The 17,449-nt window shown below is 39.9% G+C and overlaps 1 protein-coding gene across 1 annotated transcript in view; it reads left to right on the forward strand.

Annotated features, from left to right (window-relative positions):
* Window positions 1-16,780, forward strand: part of SGPP1 (sphingosine-1-phosphate phosphatase 1) — a 29,089-nt gene extending 12,309 nt beyond the window's left edge. Inside the window, exons 3-4 of the mRNA XM_042438513.1 lie at window positions 10,638-10,727; window positions 11,916-16,780. Coding sequence (XP_042294447.1) covers window positions 10,638-10,727; window positions 11,916-12,467 — 642 coding nt within the window. The 3' untranslated portion in view covers window positions 12,468-16,780. The remainder of the gene's footprint in view (window positions 1-10,637; window positions 10,728-11,915) is intronic.
* Window positions 16,781-17,449: the final 669 nt, after the last annotated feature.

Consider the following 17,449-nt stretch of genomic DNA (forward strand, 5'->3'; position numbering starts at 1 on the left):
GAATGCTCAGAGGTGGATTTGCCAGTTCCTTCCTCTGAAATATAGCCTATAGCACATGGTGTTCATTGATGGTCTCCCGTCCAACTACTAACTGGAGATGACCCTGCTTAGCTGAGATCAGGCGAGATCTGAGGCCTTTAGGCTAATTACAATAGAGGTCTGGATATGGTGTATTTATGCTGGTAGAAAGCAATGGAAACCAGCTATGTGACAACTTAAGGAAACCTTGCAGGCACCACCTATGGCAAATCCGTGTCCATTTGGCTCAGGGGGTGGACCTGATTCTGGTATAGTCCAATTGCCATAAGGTAGTCAAGGGGGGAGAAGCATTTCACAGGTAGCTGCTGCGTGACTCCTTATAAAGCAGCCACCCTCAACATGTCTGTTAGAATAATCCCTGGCTACAGAAGTGTAAGTAACTGAGAGGATTCAGCCCAAGGTTGCTAATCAAAACTTAAACATTAAGATATACTGTATTTTCCCTTTGACTCAGATAACAATATATAGAAAAATATCCAGGGGCTGAGAGTAGTGGCTTAAAATAGTTAAGCAAAATACAGTAAATGAGAAGAGTTCAGTTTTTTAATCATATCTCATAACATCTCGAATTCTTTATTTATCACTAAATAGAGACAATAGTTATGTACCTTTTTCATAAGCTCTTTTCATCAGCTTTGAAAATGTCTTCCCTGGTATTCTTAACCATTTCTTCCTCAGCCAGATGCTAAGACTGAAAATGAGCTCAAGCTGCATTTTTGAGGAACTGGCAGATACTTTTGGTGATAAAGAAAACAAAGCTGAGTCCTGGATGCCTGCCATCTGTCTTGTGACTAATTCCCTGTTGTAGTACATTGTGGCAATTTTTCTCCAGTTTTTGAAGGAAGCTGAGCCCTATCTTGTACAGAGTAGCATTCTGTAATATTGTAATCTCTTGCTTTTTCTTAAGAAGTAGCTTAATATAATTTGAGAACTTGTAAAGGTGGTATTATCTTTTTAATGCAAGTCTGCCTTGTTTTACAGCCCTTTGTAAAGGCAACAATGAAAACTGCTCCTAAGTATAGTTTTTTGTGGGTTTTTCAGGCTATGTGGCCATGTTCTAGAAGAGTTTCTTCCTGATGTTTCACCAGCATCTGTGGCTGGCATCTTCAGAGAATGCTTTGCCTGGAAAAAGTTGGGTGTATGTATACACACACACACACACACACACACACACACAGAGTGTGAGCCTGGGAATGCAGGAGTGATTTGCATGTGTATTGTTCTGTGCTGATGGCAGGCCTCAGGCTGGAAGGCTAATGCAAAAGAGGATTAATGTCTGCTAATTGGTGGTCATTATCTGCTGTGTGCTCCTAAACATCTTGGAACAACTCACCTCAAGATAGATTTTTCACCACTGTGTCTTTCAGTACATAATTTAATACATACAGATTGTTTGATCTTGAGAAACTGGAGCGTGTCCAAAGGAGGGCGACTAAAATGGTGAAAGGTCTGGAAACCTGACCATGCCCTACGAGGAACGACTTAGGGAGCTGGGGATGTTTAACCTGGAGAAGAGAAGATTAAGAGGTGATATGATAGCCCTGTTTAAATACTTGAAGGGATGTCATATTGAGGAGGGAGCAAGCTTGTTTTCTGCTGCTCCAGAGACTAGGACCCAAAGCAATGGATGCAAACTGCAGGAAAAGAGATTCCACCTCAACATTAGGAGGAACTTCCTGACAGTAAGGGCTGTTCGACAGTGGAACAAACTCCTTCGGAGTGTAGTGGAGTCTCCTTCCCTGGAGGTCTTCAAACAGAGGCTTGATGGCCATCTGTCGGGAATGCTTTGATTTAGATTTCCTGCATGGCAGGGGGTTGGACTGGATGGCCCTTGCGGTCTCTTCCTACTCTATTATTCTATGATTCTATAATATTTCTTTGGTTAATATGGCCCACAATGTTTATTGTTTGAAAACTAAACACACTTTGAATTGGGCGTGGAAAGAACTGGTAACCACTGCAGATGCCAGAGTACTGGCATGATATGATCATGTGGCCAGTTTCATTTAGCAAGCTAAATGCTAACTTGCTCTGTTTTGCACTAACAAATTTCTAGGTCTTTTTCAAAGGCAGCCCCCACATCTGTTAAACTGCAGAAAAACAAATGAGACTACATTTGGCCTTTAGCCATTTATTCTTGGCCAGTTTCCCTTTTATACCAGGATATTGGTAATCTTGAGATGTTTCCTGCCAATTTAGCATCATAAATGGACAGTTGTGTGTTACAGGCAGTCTGTCAGTCTTTCCTCAAGGCTATGATTCCATGATGAAAGTTTTATCTTCGAAGACTCATTTGAACCTGTCTGTTCCTGTTTGTGCACCTCACCCTTAACTTTTTTTTTCATTTTAAAGTTTTCTGGCCTGATACATTCAAAAGCGACCTTTAAAAAGAGGGGGGAAAGCAGGTCATGCTAGTACAGTCATATAAAATGGACTAGGCTTTTCCACCAGGGCTGCATCCACGCTGCAGAAATAATTCTGTTTGACACTACTTTAGCTTTGAGAGTTCCTGCATGGCAAGGGGTTGGACTGGATGGCCCTTGTGGTCTCTTCCAACTCACTGATTCTAACTGCCATGGCTCAGTGCTATGGAATTCTAGGAAATGTAGTTTTATGAGACATTTCACCTTCTCTGGCAGATAGCTATGGTGCTACAATGGACTACAGTTCCCAGAATTCCCTAGCATTGAGCCAGGACAGTTAAAGTATCAAACCAAATTATTCCTGCAGTGTGGATGCAGCCCTTGGTTGTATCATTTCATTGGAGACTAGTGGGAGGAGACAGTCAAGGATATAGAAAGTATATGGTTGAGTGTTCATGTTGGTGGCGTAGAAAAAAAGAGGACTTGCCAAGCACATCATTATATGATTGTATTTGATTCTAACAGTGAGGCATTGCAGAGCAACAGCTGATATTGCCAAATTGAGGTGTTGTCCAATATGACAAATGGTCAGGAGATTATGGACAGACTAAACTTGAATCACTAAAGGAAGTTCTTATTCATCCAATTTATAGTTAGCTTATAACAACTGTTTCTGCAAGATGTGGTGATGGCTAGTAGATTAGAGAGAGGAATGGTCAGATTAATGGAGGATACGACTATCGGTGACTACTAGACATGATAACTGTATACTGTACCTCTAGTGTAGCTTGGGAAGCAGCAGCAGCAGAGGACTTTTGCCCCGATCTCTGGCTTACAACTTTTCTAGGAATAGCTGGTAAACCATCCTGAGAAAAAGGATGGTAGACTAGAATTGTAAAGCTGGAGGGAGCCTTGGATCCTCTACTCCAATCCCATGATAAATTCAGGAAATCCAGAATTAGAGCATCCCTAACTGCTCTGATTCTGTTTGAAAGCCTCCAGCAAAGAGGACCTCACCCCCAACTTAGCTGCATGCTCCCCCTATAGATTGGCTTCCTCTGCACTGGGGATGCCCTCAGGGCTACAAGCCTTCAGACAGCCCTTTTTATATGGTGGGGGGAGACTGCATGGAGGGGTGATCTTGGGGTAACATACTTCTTATGCCTCCTGTACAATAGACCATAGAGTATTTAGGGATCATATCATATGTTACCCACACAATGTCACTTACCTATAATAGTTAGGCTTTTCCATACACTCTTTCTATTTCTCTGTGAAGAATTATTTCGTGAATGTATTGCTTTTCAAGAAGTAATATAATCTGATTTTAATGGATAGCCTTGTAATAAACAATGCAACTATAAGAGGAAAAATGGGAAAAAAGCTATGGTGATTTAAAAAATCTCTGACCTCATTATATTTTATTTTCTGTAGTGCTTTTTTTTATCAAAATAATCAAATGTTTGTTTAAAGAAACAGACCCTGAAACCAACAATATTTGCTGATATGGAGTTGAGAAAATAAAAGCTGTTACAATTAATTGCTGTAATAAAGCTCATGATTAAAACTCGCATGGATCTAGTTCTGAGACAAAAGTGTCTAATTATCAAGCCATAATTTGATAATAGAGAGTGGCAGGTTGTACAGTGGACTTTATACTCCTCCCTTCTTAGACTTGTGAATTCCTCTCTGTAATGACCCTGCAAGGCCTCTGGGACCAGGTTGATGAGTAAAGCTCATGGTCTGGCTTAGCCGGTGGGACGCATGAAAGGGATTGGCTCTGACGTTCACAAGGTTCTGTTAGTTAGCCAATGGAAGGTGAGAAGGTGGAGATACCTGATTGGCCCAGAGTCCCACTTGGGCTTTGCTACCCAGTGGAGGGGGGAAAGGGAAAAGAGGCAAGGCTTCTGTGGGGTTAGAAGGAGAGAGATTAGTAGGATAGGCAGGGGCTAAATGCTCAGGTCTGAGTGAGGGAATGTATCCCAAGTATTATTATTATTTGTTTATATAGCACCATCCATGTACAGCTGCAGAATAAAAATGTATACAGTATACTATTCAATAATAATAATAATAATAATAATAATAATTATTATTATTATTATTTGCAGGGAGGCGATTCCAGAGATAAGGGGCAGCAAGAGAAAAAAAGACAAAGCTGAGCAAAAGAGGAGGAAACCTGTGGCTCTGTGAGGAGCCCAGTATTCCCAGAGCACAGATTTCTAACAGGCTGGGAGGAAGAGATAAGAGCTGCAAGATAAGGAGGAGCTAGATTATGTTGGGGCTTGAACATCAGGACAAGCAGCTTATTCTGAATCCTATAGGGAGTAGGTAGCCAAGGAAGGGCTGTCAAGAATGTGGTATCATGATCAATGTTAGAACAAGCAGTTGATACTGAATCTTACAGGGAATAGGTAGCCAAAATAGGGATGTCAAGAGAAGGGTAACATGATCAAAGCGACAGGCCAGAAAGATAATCTTAGCAGCAGAATGAAGGATGGAAGCCAAAAGACTAAGATGAGATCATGGAAGACCAGCCAATATAGACGATTGCAGTAATTGAGACAGTAAATGACTAAAGATTTTGTTGTTGTTGTTATCAAAGAGTTCACTTTTAAATGCCTGATTTATTTATCAAGGGAAAGTGAAGGGGAAGCGCTAACCACATATCTCCATGACCAGGACTACCAGAAACCCTATAATTGTTATTCAGTGTTCCCAATAGTCATAAGAGAGGGAGGGAGGGAGGGTATTGAGCCCTTACACCCGCAGGAACCTGAGGAAGATAAAATCTCCAAAGGAGGGCTTGGTGGCAGCACTACTGTACTGTACTGGGAATAGGAGGCAAGTCTGGGTAGATTTCAGCTTCTGCATCCCAGGCCCCTTTTCGCCACACTCCCCTTCCTTCGTTAGCATTTAGTATTGTGCTAAATTATACATAGGCAACTGTTACCACTAAACAGTGAGTGCTTATACAAAAGTGGCTTCTAGTGTGACCAATTAAAAACTATTGTGCAGTTATTCCATTTTGCCCTTTTTAATGCTTATTGTTACAGTGATAAGAAATGAAGTGGAATAAGCATTTGGAGAGTTACAAATCAAACAAAAAGGAACACAGCTAACAATTACTGTACAGCATAATAGCAGCACCATTTTCAGTTGGCATTTTTCAGTTTGTTCCATAATGCTCTGTGGCATTACCTGCGAATTTCTTTGTGGAGATTTGAGTGCTGTGTTCAAGAAATGATCCGTGCTGAAAGTCTTGAATAGAGCAGCTGACATTTAGCATAAATTAAACATTAATATTTACCTTGATTTTTGTGAAATTGCCAAAACATTAAAGGGCATGCAAGGAAGGTGTGTACATATATATATATATATATATAGAGAGAGAGAGAGAGAGAGAGAGAATACCCAAATAAACTGTTAGTGGCAGGATACAGCCCACCCAAAAAGGGCGGTCTGTTTGCACATCCTTTTCCACCGGTGGGAAGCCGGCAAAAAAAGAACCCACAAAAAGCAGTTTCTTTTTCTGGTGCACTTGTGACTCCCGAGTGCGCCAGTGGCGCACTCGAGACGTCACAAGTGCACTGTAGTGTGCAGACACTAAGCATCCATTGCATCAAAATGGTGGCGCCCATGTGTACAGGGCGCCACCATTTTGACATACGGAATATGTACTAGGGTTGCAGGGCGTCTGTAAGTGACGCCCCGAGGCAACCCTAGCACGTATTCCTTACGTGCTAAAAGGCCCATCTGTACTGGGCCAGTGATAATGTCATGATTTTATGAATTGCATCAAAGCAAAAACTGCTTGTGGAACCCATTAGATTTCATGGAAGGAGAGTGAAAGTTGTTTTCTGTACAGTATTAGAGTTCATAGTAAAATGGGATTCTTGTTCATGTTATGTGCTAGTAACCTGTCAATTTATTTGCAAGGCTGTGGACTAAGTGGATTAATTCTATTTCTGTGTCTAAAAAGCATTCTTTGCTTACACTTGCCAGTTTTTAATCCTTGGATTTAATAACCTCTTTCCTCTGCAGAGAGGATAAATAGAGAGGAGCCCTATATGGCACAGGTCCAGGCTATTTGGCAGACTGTATCTCCCTGTATGAGACTCTTTTTAAAAAAATATTATTTTTTATTAAATTCCAACACACATTCTACATAGAACAGATGTATGAGGCTCTGAGATCATCAAGAGAGGCCCTTCTCTCAGTTCCACCGCCATTGCAAGCACAGTTGATGGGGACTCAAGAAAGGGCCTTTTTGGTGGTCTCTGAAACTTCCTTCCCAGGGAGACCAGAATGGCCCCTGTTGTCCTTCCATCAGAAAGCTCAGTGGCATCATTAGGGGGGTGCGGGGGGTTTCAGGCTGCACCGCGTGACACCCTAAAACAGAGATGACACCTGGTGGGGCCTCTTGCTGCTGTGGGGTGAGGAAGGCAGATCGTGTCCTTCCCAGCTTGTCACAGCAGGGGAGGCCTCTTCATGAGGAGACCTCTGCCATCTGGGTAAAGGAGAGGGCTACAGCTGACCCATAAACCCCCCCACACACACACACACCCTGGGTGAGACCCACATTGGGGATGCCACTGAGCATGCTAAGACATTTTTATTCAGACAGGCTTTTAAAACAGGAAGTCTTTAAATAATGAGCTGGAGGTATTGTACTGTTTTATAGAGTACTGTTTTTAAGGGCATTTATCTTTTTAAACTATTTTATTCTTTTAATGAGTACTCTGTTTTAATATTGTAATAAAGTCCTCCCTCCGTTCCCAGAGTCTTCAGACTCACTTCCCTTGCTTAGTCGCAAGGGACAAATGGAAGGGGAATGAATGGGTCACGCGCCCTCCTGTGCCCACATCTCTATTCAAGCCAATGGGGCTTGAATATAAGCAAAACTCTTATTTTCACGAGGGAGTATGGAATGGATCCCCTGCAAAAAAGGAGGGGCGGCTATAATTTAATTCTTTTTTAAATCTCTCTTTTGTATGATTTTAATTGCACTGTTCTTTTAATTATTGTTATTGTTATTATTATTATTATTATTATTTGTATTTGGATTTTCCCGCCAGTCCCTGCGGATCGAGGTGGGATTACATCAACAAATCAACACAGTACAGATATAAAATACAGTCAATAAAACACTGACATTATTATTAATTCAATAAAAGAGCTAAAACATCTAGAACATATAAAACATTTAGAAAACATACATCATAACCAGAAGTGAAGCATTTTATCTCAAAGATCTCCTATAAGAGGTCGGATGGATAAGCCCTCCAGAAGAGATCCTTCTTAAGTGCCTTCTTAAAGGCTTCTAAGGTGGTGATAAGACGGATCTCTTCTGGTAGGCTATTCCATTGTTTGGGGGCTGTGGCTGTAAACAATGTATGGGAAGTTGACATTAACCTGGGCTTATGGTATTCTAATAAATTCTTCCCTGATGTTCTGCGAGTGCAGGGCAGATTGTGTAGGGAGAGGCGTTCCCAAGCCATGAAGGGCTTTAAAGGTAATAACCAACACTTTGCACTGCACCTGGAAGCTAATCGGCAGCCAGTGAAGAGTTTTTAACACAGATGTTATATGGGCCGACCTAGGTGTTCTGGTGACCAATCTGGCTGCTACATTTTGAATCAATTGAAGCTTCTGAACTTGGTATAGAGATCGCCCCATGTAGAGTGAATTACAGAAATCTAGACAAGAGATTACCAGTGCAAGTACTACTGCTTCAAGGTCCTTTTTGTCCAGGTAGGGACGCAGTTGGCGTATCAACTGAAGTTGGTACCAAGCACTCCTGGCCATCGCATCTATTTGAGATGACATCTGTAGAGATGAAGTCAGGAGTACTCCCAAACTGTGAACTTTGTACTTTAGGGGAAGTTTGACCACATCCAGGACTAGTTGACAAATCTGCTTCTTGGGGTACCTATCGCAAGTACCTCCGTTTTCTCTGGATTCAGCTTGAGTTTGTTTTCTCTCATCCAGCCCATTACTGACCCAAGGCAGGCATCCAGAGGATGCCATCCTTAGTCACTACAGCAGTTGGAGACATGGAGAAATAAATTTGGGTGTCATCGGCGTACTGATAACACTGCGCCCCATGTCTCTGGATGATCTCTCCTAGCGGCTTCATGTAAATGTTGAACAGCATGGGGACAGAATGGCGCCTTGAGGGACGCCTGATTTGAGCTCCCTCTTGGATGAATAACTGTCCCCCAGCATCACCATTTCAAATCTGCCCGAGAGGTAGGATCTGAACCACAGCAGCGCAGTGCCCCCAATACCTAACTCGCTCAGGCATTCCAGAAGGATACCATGGTCTATGGTATCAAAGGCCACTGAGACGTCCAAGAGCATCAACAAGGTCACACTTCTCCTGTCGATGCCCAGATGGAGTTCATCGACTAAGGCGACCATGGCCGTCTCAACTCCATATCCCGCCCTGAAGTCAGTTTGAAATGGGTCCAGATAATCGGGTTCATCCAAGACAACATGTAGCTGGAAGGCAACTGCCCTCTTGATCACTTTGCCCAGAAATGGTAATAAGGAGACCAGTCTATAATTGGCTCTCACCAGGGGTCCAGGGAGGGTTTTTTTAAAAATCACTCTAACTATCGCTTTTTTTAGTTTTGATGGGAATATTCCCTCCCTAAGGGGTGCATTGATTATGAGCTGTAATAATATGGTCAACCATGATGAACAAGGATCGAGAGGGCATGTTGTCCTCCTTACACTTCCAAGAATCTTGTCCACTTCATCGGTATTTACAAACTCAAAATAATGCAGTCTAACATAGGTGCTTTACAGAGCACCCAAAAACGGCGCTCTGCTGGCGCCCATGTTTGCTGCACGGGGGAGACGCAACGGACAAACTGTATGGCTCCTCTGCACAGCAGAAAGAACCCGCAAAAAGCGGGTTCTTCCAGCGCAGTTGTGACGCCGCCAGGTGCCAATGGTGCACTTGTGCTGTCACAACCATGCCATGACATGCGGATGCTAAGCATCCATCACGTCAAAATGGCGGTGCTGCCATTTTGACGTCCCCAGTACGTACTAGTGGTGAGGCCTGATTGGATGTTGCATCCTCGGCCAACCCCTAGTACGTACTGGAGGTGGAGCAGAGTCCCGTCTGTAATGGGCCTCAGTCCACAGAGTCACTGGACACCTCTTTCTGATTCTGTTTTAATGCCGGCATCAAGATCGACCCTTATCTGAGAGATTTTATCTACGAAATTGTAAGCTGCTCTGAGTCTCAATTCTGGAAGAAAAGCAGTTAATAATAATAATAATAATAATAATAATAATAATAATAATACAAACCAACATCTTGCTTTTATTTATTATAATTGGTTGTAAATAATATTTTCTACTTGAAAGGTCATTAAAATCTTCAAAAATATTTTTCTATTAAATTGCTTAAGGAAATAGTTTCATCAACATAACAAAAAAAAATCCCATTTACTATTATTCTCTCTCTCTCTGCCAAGACTACTAAAAACGATCACTTGTTTTGATTACATAGAGAAGGCAGGAGCTCTGATTTACCATAAGCCTATTCTATTTTTATTGATTTTTATTTTTATTTTCTGGCCACTTGTATGCTGCCAGCACATGGGTTTTATTATATTATCACAGCAGGCACGTAAAGCTGATAGACAAGTCACTACGGTCACCAATGAGCCTCATGGCTGCGGGGATTTGAACTTTGGGTTTTCCACATCTAAATCAAACATTGCTTCAGAATCTGGCCGACTGCAGATGTAATACTGCTACTAGGGAGAGGCCCTTTCAGTTGTGTTGAACATGTAATTGGTGTCTCCATAAACATATTTGGCTAGTGCCCTCTGTTATCTTGGTGCAAGAGAAGCCTGTTTTAATGACTTTTAATGCTAATTCACTCTTTAATTCCCATCTGGTTCTTCTGAGTGTTTTCTTTACTTAACCAGAGCTATGCATTTTTTTATTCAACAGTTCTTTTCATCCTCCACTAATTTACTCTGTATGTTTTTACATTTGTAATTTCTATTTTATTTTAAATGTTTTGACTATATCTAGACTATTTTTGGCATTTTAATGCTGTTATGGTAATCTGTCTCAAAGCAAATATTTTGAATGGTAGAGTTTACATGTTTAAAATAAACCTTCCATCGGAAGTGACCAGTCAATAAAATGTCAATTTCTAGCAGGTTCAATGTATTCTCTCTCTCTCTCTCTCTTTCCACTCCCTAGTATCCTTTGATGTATGGACTGATCCTTGCCATCTGCTGGTGTTCACTGGTTTGTTGTAGTCGAATATATATGGGAATGCATTCTATTCTGGTAAGAAAAATATTGCAAGTAATATATTCTAAAAGCTGCTTATTCATACAAAAAGTATTCTTTTCCTGCTGTATTTGGAACTTACATGGTTTCTGTGACCTCTGTGGGAAATGTGATCTTATCTGTTATTCTAACAAATGAGTTTTGATAATGAACTTGTTTTATTGAAATTGCCTTGCTTTCTCAAAAGAAAGGGGTTCTCTCAGTGAGCCAGTTCAACCTAATTCTAAAGCATAATTTAGTGTTGTGTGTGAATGGGTCTGGTCAAGCAACTCTTAATGTGCTCCAGAGACAGTGGTGTCAAATTATCTGCTCCTAGTTTTAAACTAATCAGGAATTCCCTGGCACTTTATAGAACCATGGGGGCACTATGTACATGGTGTGCTACGTAACTTGGGGCTAAAATGGCCAAGGAAGACCCCCTTATTTCCTGGAGGCATTTGGGGCAAAGGTTGGGGCATTTTTTGCAGAGGCAGGTACCACAGGGAGTGTGGTCCTCCAAGGTATCTTGGGTGGCTAATGAAGCCCTGTCCTTCTGCAGTTGCCTACCTCAGCTGTAAAAGCTACTGTACAGTTTTACTGTACTTTATGAGTACTGTACCATATGCTTCCACCCCTTTGGCCTAGCAGGAGCATAATCTTAGTAGGATTATATGCTACTTCCTGCAGATATGCATACTTTCTGGAGGAAAGGGTTTGTCATGATACTTCTCCCTTCCCCACCTGTTATTTGGGGCTTTTGCTAGTTTTCCTTCCTTAAACAAAAATGCCCCTGCTGTCCTTTGCCAACAGCTGTTCATACAGGAACTACATAGATAACTTGCACAACCACATGAATAAAACAAAACAAACGCAAAATTAAAGTAGGTTTCCAGTTATGCAGCCATGAGGGGGAAAAAAATCTTAAAAGGGCTTTCTTAATAGCCTGATAAGCAAGTTATGGGAGTTTGCATTATAAATGGATAACCTTCCTGCTTTGAATATTCTCAGGGTTTGAACAGACAGTTCAGTTTTAGAGGTATGACAGAACTGCTGTGTTGTTGTGCATTATATAAGTCTCCTTTAATTAGATAGTTACAGTTGCTACTAACAAACTCACCAGTTTTCAGTATTTTTATAGCATTAGACAAGGTACACTGCCTTATTCTTAAAGCTGTATTAATCTACTTTTTCTCTATTTTGCAACAGGACGTTATTGCTGGATTTTTTTACGCTATTCTCATATTGGCTGTCTTCCTTCCAGCTGTGGACCTAGTTGACAGCTTCAACTTAACCTGCAAGTATGCACCACTAATCATCATCAGTCTTCATCTGGCCTTGGGGATTTTCTCCTTCACTTTAGACACCTGGAGCACATCCCGGGGGGACACTGCTCAAATCCTGGGTTGCGGTGCTGGAGTTGCATGTGGCTCTCATGTTAACTACATGCTGGGTCTGATGCCAGACCCTTCACCAGAGATGCTTCCACTTGTGACTCCCTCTCTCACTGTAATTATCGTTGGAAAAGCCATGTTGCGATTATTGATTGGAGTTGTGCTTCTGTTGCTAACAAAAACTGGCATGAAGAAGATCACCATCCCACTGGCCTGTAAAATCTTCCGTATACCTAGTGGCGATGTTCGACAAGCCCGGCAGCGTATGGAGGTTGAGCTGCCTTACCGCTACTTTACCTATGGAATGGTTGGATTCTCACTGACTTTCTTAATTCCTTCCCTGTTTCTCATAATGGGACTCTCTTGATGCAAGTGTTTTCTTGGTGCAGGAAGAGAGCTAGACTGCGTATAGTTCTGAGAGAAGCTGAATAGTTTGAGAAATATAGAAGTGTTCTACTGTACTGTCTCTGCTAAAGTAATGCCTAACAGAGAAAGCTCAAATCTTTGCTATCAAGAGGAAGACCTAGTCACTTCAGGTCCCTGAGAAATGCCATGTCTAGTCTTGTAACAAAATGTACTTTGTGTGTGAGTGTATAATTATGCCTCAGACTATAAGTGTACCTCTTTTTCTCCCTGTCTCTTAATTTGGATATGTTAAAAATGGTATGTTTATACCTGATCCAAAAGTTCTCTTTGTGGTCAGAGTAAGCCATTTCATATTAAGTTATTTGTTACTCTGAACCACAAACTGCTACAAAGGAAAAACTCATTTTCTTTGCATCTCTGCACTCCCAAATGTTCTATGTAGGAAGGAAGCTATTCTATTGGACCAAATTTCTAATGAGATCTGGCTTAGAAAAACTGGCATTTTAGATCCTTTGCCATACACTAGAACAACTTTAATTTGTAAATATAAACCAGTTACATCCAGGTACTGTATTTTATTTTATTTTTGCTTGATAATTGTGCCTTTTTGTTGCTAAATTAAAAGCACCATATACTGTGATGTGTGTATATATATATACATACATATATTATATATAAAAGCCCACAACTATTTTAAATTTTTACTCAATTAGGCTGACACTTTAAAATATAACTAGCTGCATAACTAATAAAAATATAGACTTTATCTTCTGTATTAAAAATATTAAAAGGAATGAGCCAAAACCTATATTGGAGTTCGCTAACTGTGAACAACATTCTTAATTCCATTTTTAGGTATTTTTAAGTGCAGTGTTCGTTGTTGGAAGAGCATATATTTTTCTGCAGATTTACCTTAATTTATAAAATAGGTATGCTATGTCCAAAAGAGAGGGCTAAAATGACAAATCCAGACCATGTACATGCTTAATCCAAGTTCATTTTCCCCATCTTTACTTCAAAGTTATTAATAATTCTGGCTTCACAAGAAACATGTGCAAGAGTTGCACAGTTATGAGTTATGAACTGTGATTCCCAAATTATTAATCTGTTCATTTGCATTTAAACATTATTTGATGAAGTTAAGTGTTTTGTTGTCAATTTTTGCTTTGAAGACGTTCTTCAGATAGACCAAAGGTGGAAATTTTGATGGATATTATATTTAAGGTAGCACTATCTGACATACCTGGTAGATGACATGTTGACTAGAAAAACCAGTGAGAGCTGGGGGGAAACATGAGATTTTTGGTGACATAATGAGGAGCTAGGTCTTCTAGCATTGTTTGTGTTGACACAGAACTATTTAGCGATCTGCCTGAAATTCATTTCTGAGTCTCAGAAAGCCAGACTATAGAAACAAGAGCATATTCACTCACCTAACACTAATTATCTGTACCAGAGCTTTGAAAAGTTACTTTTGGGGGCTACAACTCCAGAATCTAACCACCAGCATACCCACTTTTTCAAGGGCTTGTCTGTATACTTCCTGACTTCTTACAAATTGCATGACGAGACAAAGATCCTCAGAATGCACCATCAAGTTAATATGGTGGCTAGTCAAGATGTATTTACATGTGTACAGTTTGTAACTGTTCAGGGGTTATATAAGTAAGCAACGGTTGGTCTGTGAGCTCACTCTCACTTTAGAAATTTTGTCTGTACAACCAGTTGTGCAAACAAAGCCTACACTGACTGACCCTTTAAAAAATGACAGTATTGGTTAATGTATTATAGTGTGCCTGGGAAATCTTAAGGCAGGGATGTGAATCATGTGAATCTTCAGATGTTGTTTGATTATAGTTCCCAGCATTCCTCACCATTAGCTATGCTCTTTAAGGTTGTTAGGCCTTCCAGTTTACCAACAACTGCAGGGCCACACAATTTTCACTCCTTCCTTAAAGTCTAAATCCTGTTGTTTTTCCGATCTGAAGTAAACCTGTCAAATCAGTGACACATAAATGTTCATTCACAAAGATTCTGTTGAGTCACAGGATGCACTGCTCTAATTGGAAATAACCATTTTGTTTAGACTCCACACTTTTACAATAATGCACTTTTTATCTTGGTAGTATCATTTTACAGAACAAGTTAGAATAGAGAATTTTGTCCTGTGACTTCAACATGTTTTTAGGTATGTGATTTTTAAAGCTGGCTTAATACAAACTGTATGATAAACATCCATTAAATTCAATAGGTAACGTTTGCTTTTGAGTACGCTCAGATATGGTTTGCTGCTGAAGTTTTTGAGGAGTTTCTGGTGTGCTATTCTAATTGAAATAATGCCAGCATTACATGTTAGCTGCATTAGTCCATTGGAAACCAAAAATCCCCAGATCACAGTGCTTTACTGTTATTAGGACAAACCAGATGTCATAAAGTTGTGAGCAGACTTTCAGGTACGGTAGAGTTCTTCATCAAACTGGAGGTTAAGCAAAGTAAGGGTAAATAGTGTGATGTTGCAAAATCTGCAACTTTTAAAAATCTTTAGGGGACAGGATCAGTTATGCAGAAATGCAGAAAGATTAGCTTCATTGAACAGATTGCAAGTGCACCTTGGGATACTGGGACAAGGAAGTATGTTCAGCAGCTAACTGTATTAGCAGTTTGTTATAATGCTTGTTCACTCAGAAATAATTTTCACTATACGAATGGGACTGCAGCATAAGCCATCCAAAGAACAAATGTACAGGAATTTAATGAATAATGTAAATCAAAGTCCCCTTTAGCAGCTATATTAAAAGATGAAATTAGTTATTTACAAATAATCAGTAGCAGGGGTTTAGCTTAGACACATGCAAAAGGCTGACACTTATCCTGTGGATTTCCCCCCACTTTGATCAGTAGGCCTTGAACTATACCAAACTACTTTTGAATCTTCCTTCAATTTCAAAAGAAACATACCAAGGAGATATGAAGAACTCATGAGCAAACAATAAAACATCTACTTCTTTGGCTCATGGAGATAGTTTCACTCTGGAATACATTCAAGCATGTCATCATAATCACCAAATGCAAATATCAGAAATTTAGGAATTGCTATAATCAAATAAAAAGGCAGGAAGCATTCCTAACAAAGTTTATCATACCATGAAACATAATTTCATTCATAATGACACAAAAGATGCAATTTCATGTCCTCTACAATAGAATGAGTTTGCACAAAATGGAATGCTTCCTAGTTATCCTCTTCTTGGATTAAACAAAAATTCAGAAAGACTGCTCAGCCATGCCTTATTAGATATTAGGGCTAAAAATTATAATTACTTGATTTTACCTTTGAAAACAATGGGACAGTGAAAAATTTCAGGAAGCATTCAGTAGTTACCCAATGTTGTGCTTAAATTTAACAGGTTCTTAGGAAACTGTTGGGCAGTAGACACATGTTTTCTTAATCCTTGTATAATAACTGTAATTAATATTAAAGGAAAGCACAGTAGTGAAAGAAAGTAATTACAGTTGGCCCTCCATATTTGCAGCTTTGACTTCTTTGTGAATTTGCTTATTTGCAGATTTGATTAGTATTTTCTCTGTAGGAATCTGTATGTCTTCCAGCGCAACTCTGCCAGAAGTTGACCATAGCATTGTGCTGGAAGTCCTAGAGATTACTAGAGTAAACACTCCTCTAGGCATTTGTAGGTCCTTCAGCGTGATTCTATGGACAGCTTCTGCAGATTTTGGTTATATAGTTGTGCTGGAGGACCTAGAGATTCCTAGAAAGGTGTTCTCTCAGATTTAAAAAAAGGGTTTTTTTTTATTTGCGGCTTTTCCATTTTCATGGGGGTCCTGTACCCCTAACACCAACAAATGTAGAGAGCCCACTGTACAAACTTTCTTGCTACATTTCCATTGAATAGCTTGACTTTTCTAACAAAGAATGTCGATATAAGTAGTTGAAAGGGCTAAATAGGAAATGACTGTTGAAAGTAAATAACTTGCAAAGCTGTATGGATTTTTTTCCAAGTTGTTCTAGCACTGTTATAACCATTAATGCATCAAGAAACAGTTTCACTGAAAGAGCTCATTTCATTAATATGTAAATGATGGTCTCCAAAGTTTTAAAAGCATGCACTGTAGCATCTTCTACTGTTACTCTGTGTATTTTTTTACACTGCCTGTAAGTCTTTCAAAATGAAATATGCCATCCACATTTTAAATTTGGTCTGTATTATTTTGCTTTACGTTGGTACTTGGAAGCCTTAATCATGGATCACCAGTACATCTGTATGATTTAAAAATAAAATGAAACACTGGAGTGTGTATTTTAATATGCTTTGGGTACTGATGATGCAGGCATGTTCCAATGGGAATTGAGACTGAGAGAGAAATGTGATTCTTATCAGGATCATAATCTGAAATCTAGACAAAAACATTATCACTTCTTCAGCAAAGTCTCATTAAAGTACACTCGAGTGGCTCCATCACTTTGAATTATACAGACATAAAAAGCTGATATTATAAATGTTGGTAATTATCAAACGTATTCTTGTAGTTTTCAAGGAGTGGCAACAGACTGCATATGGGTCAATTTTAGGATGCAACTTCCAACAAAGTACAACTGTGTTAATAGCATTTGTTCAACATCCCTGAGGAACAACTCAGCAGGAGATTCTCCTGCATGAACACTTTCAAATGAATTGAAAAAAATTACACAGACTCTGCAAATCCAACTGTATGTTGTACATTCATCCTGAGGTTGCTAACAAATACAACATAAAAAACAAATGTTTAAAAAATTCAAAATGCAAAACCTAAGACTGCCATTGTTGTTGTGTGCCTTCAAGCCGTTTTTGACTTATGCCGATCCTATCACAGGGGTTTCTTGGTAAATTTGTTCAAAAGGGGTTTGCCTTTGCCTTCCTCAGAGTGTGTGCCTAGCCCAAGCTCACCCAGTGCATTTCCAGGGCTGAGCATGGATTTGAACCCTGT

The sequence above is a fragment of the Sceloporus undulatus genome, chromosome 1, assembly GCF_019175285.1.
Source record: "Sceloporus undulatus isolate JIND9_A2432 ecotype Alabama chromosome 1, SceUnd_v1.1, whole genome shotgun sequence".
NCBI lineage: Eukaryota > Metazoa > Chordata > Lepidosauria > Squamata > Phrynosomatidae > Sceloporus > Sceloporus undulatus.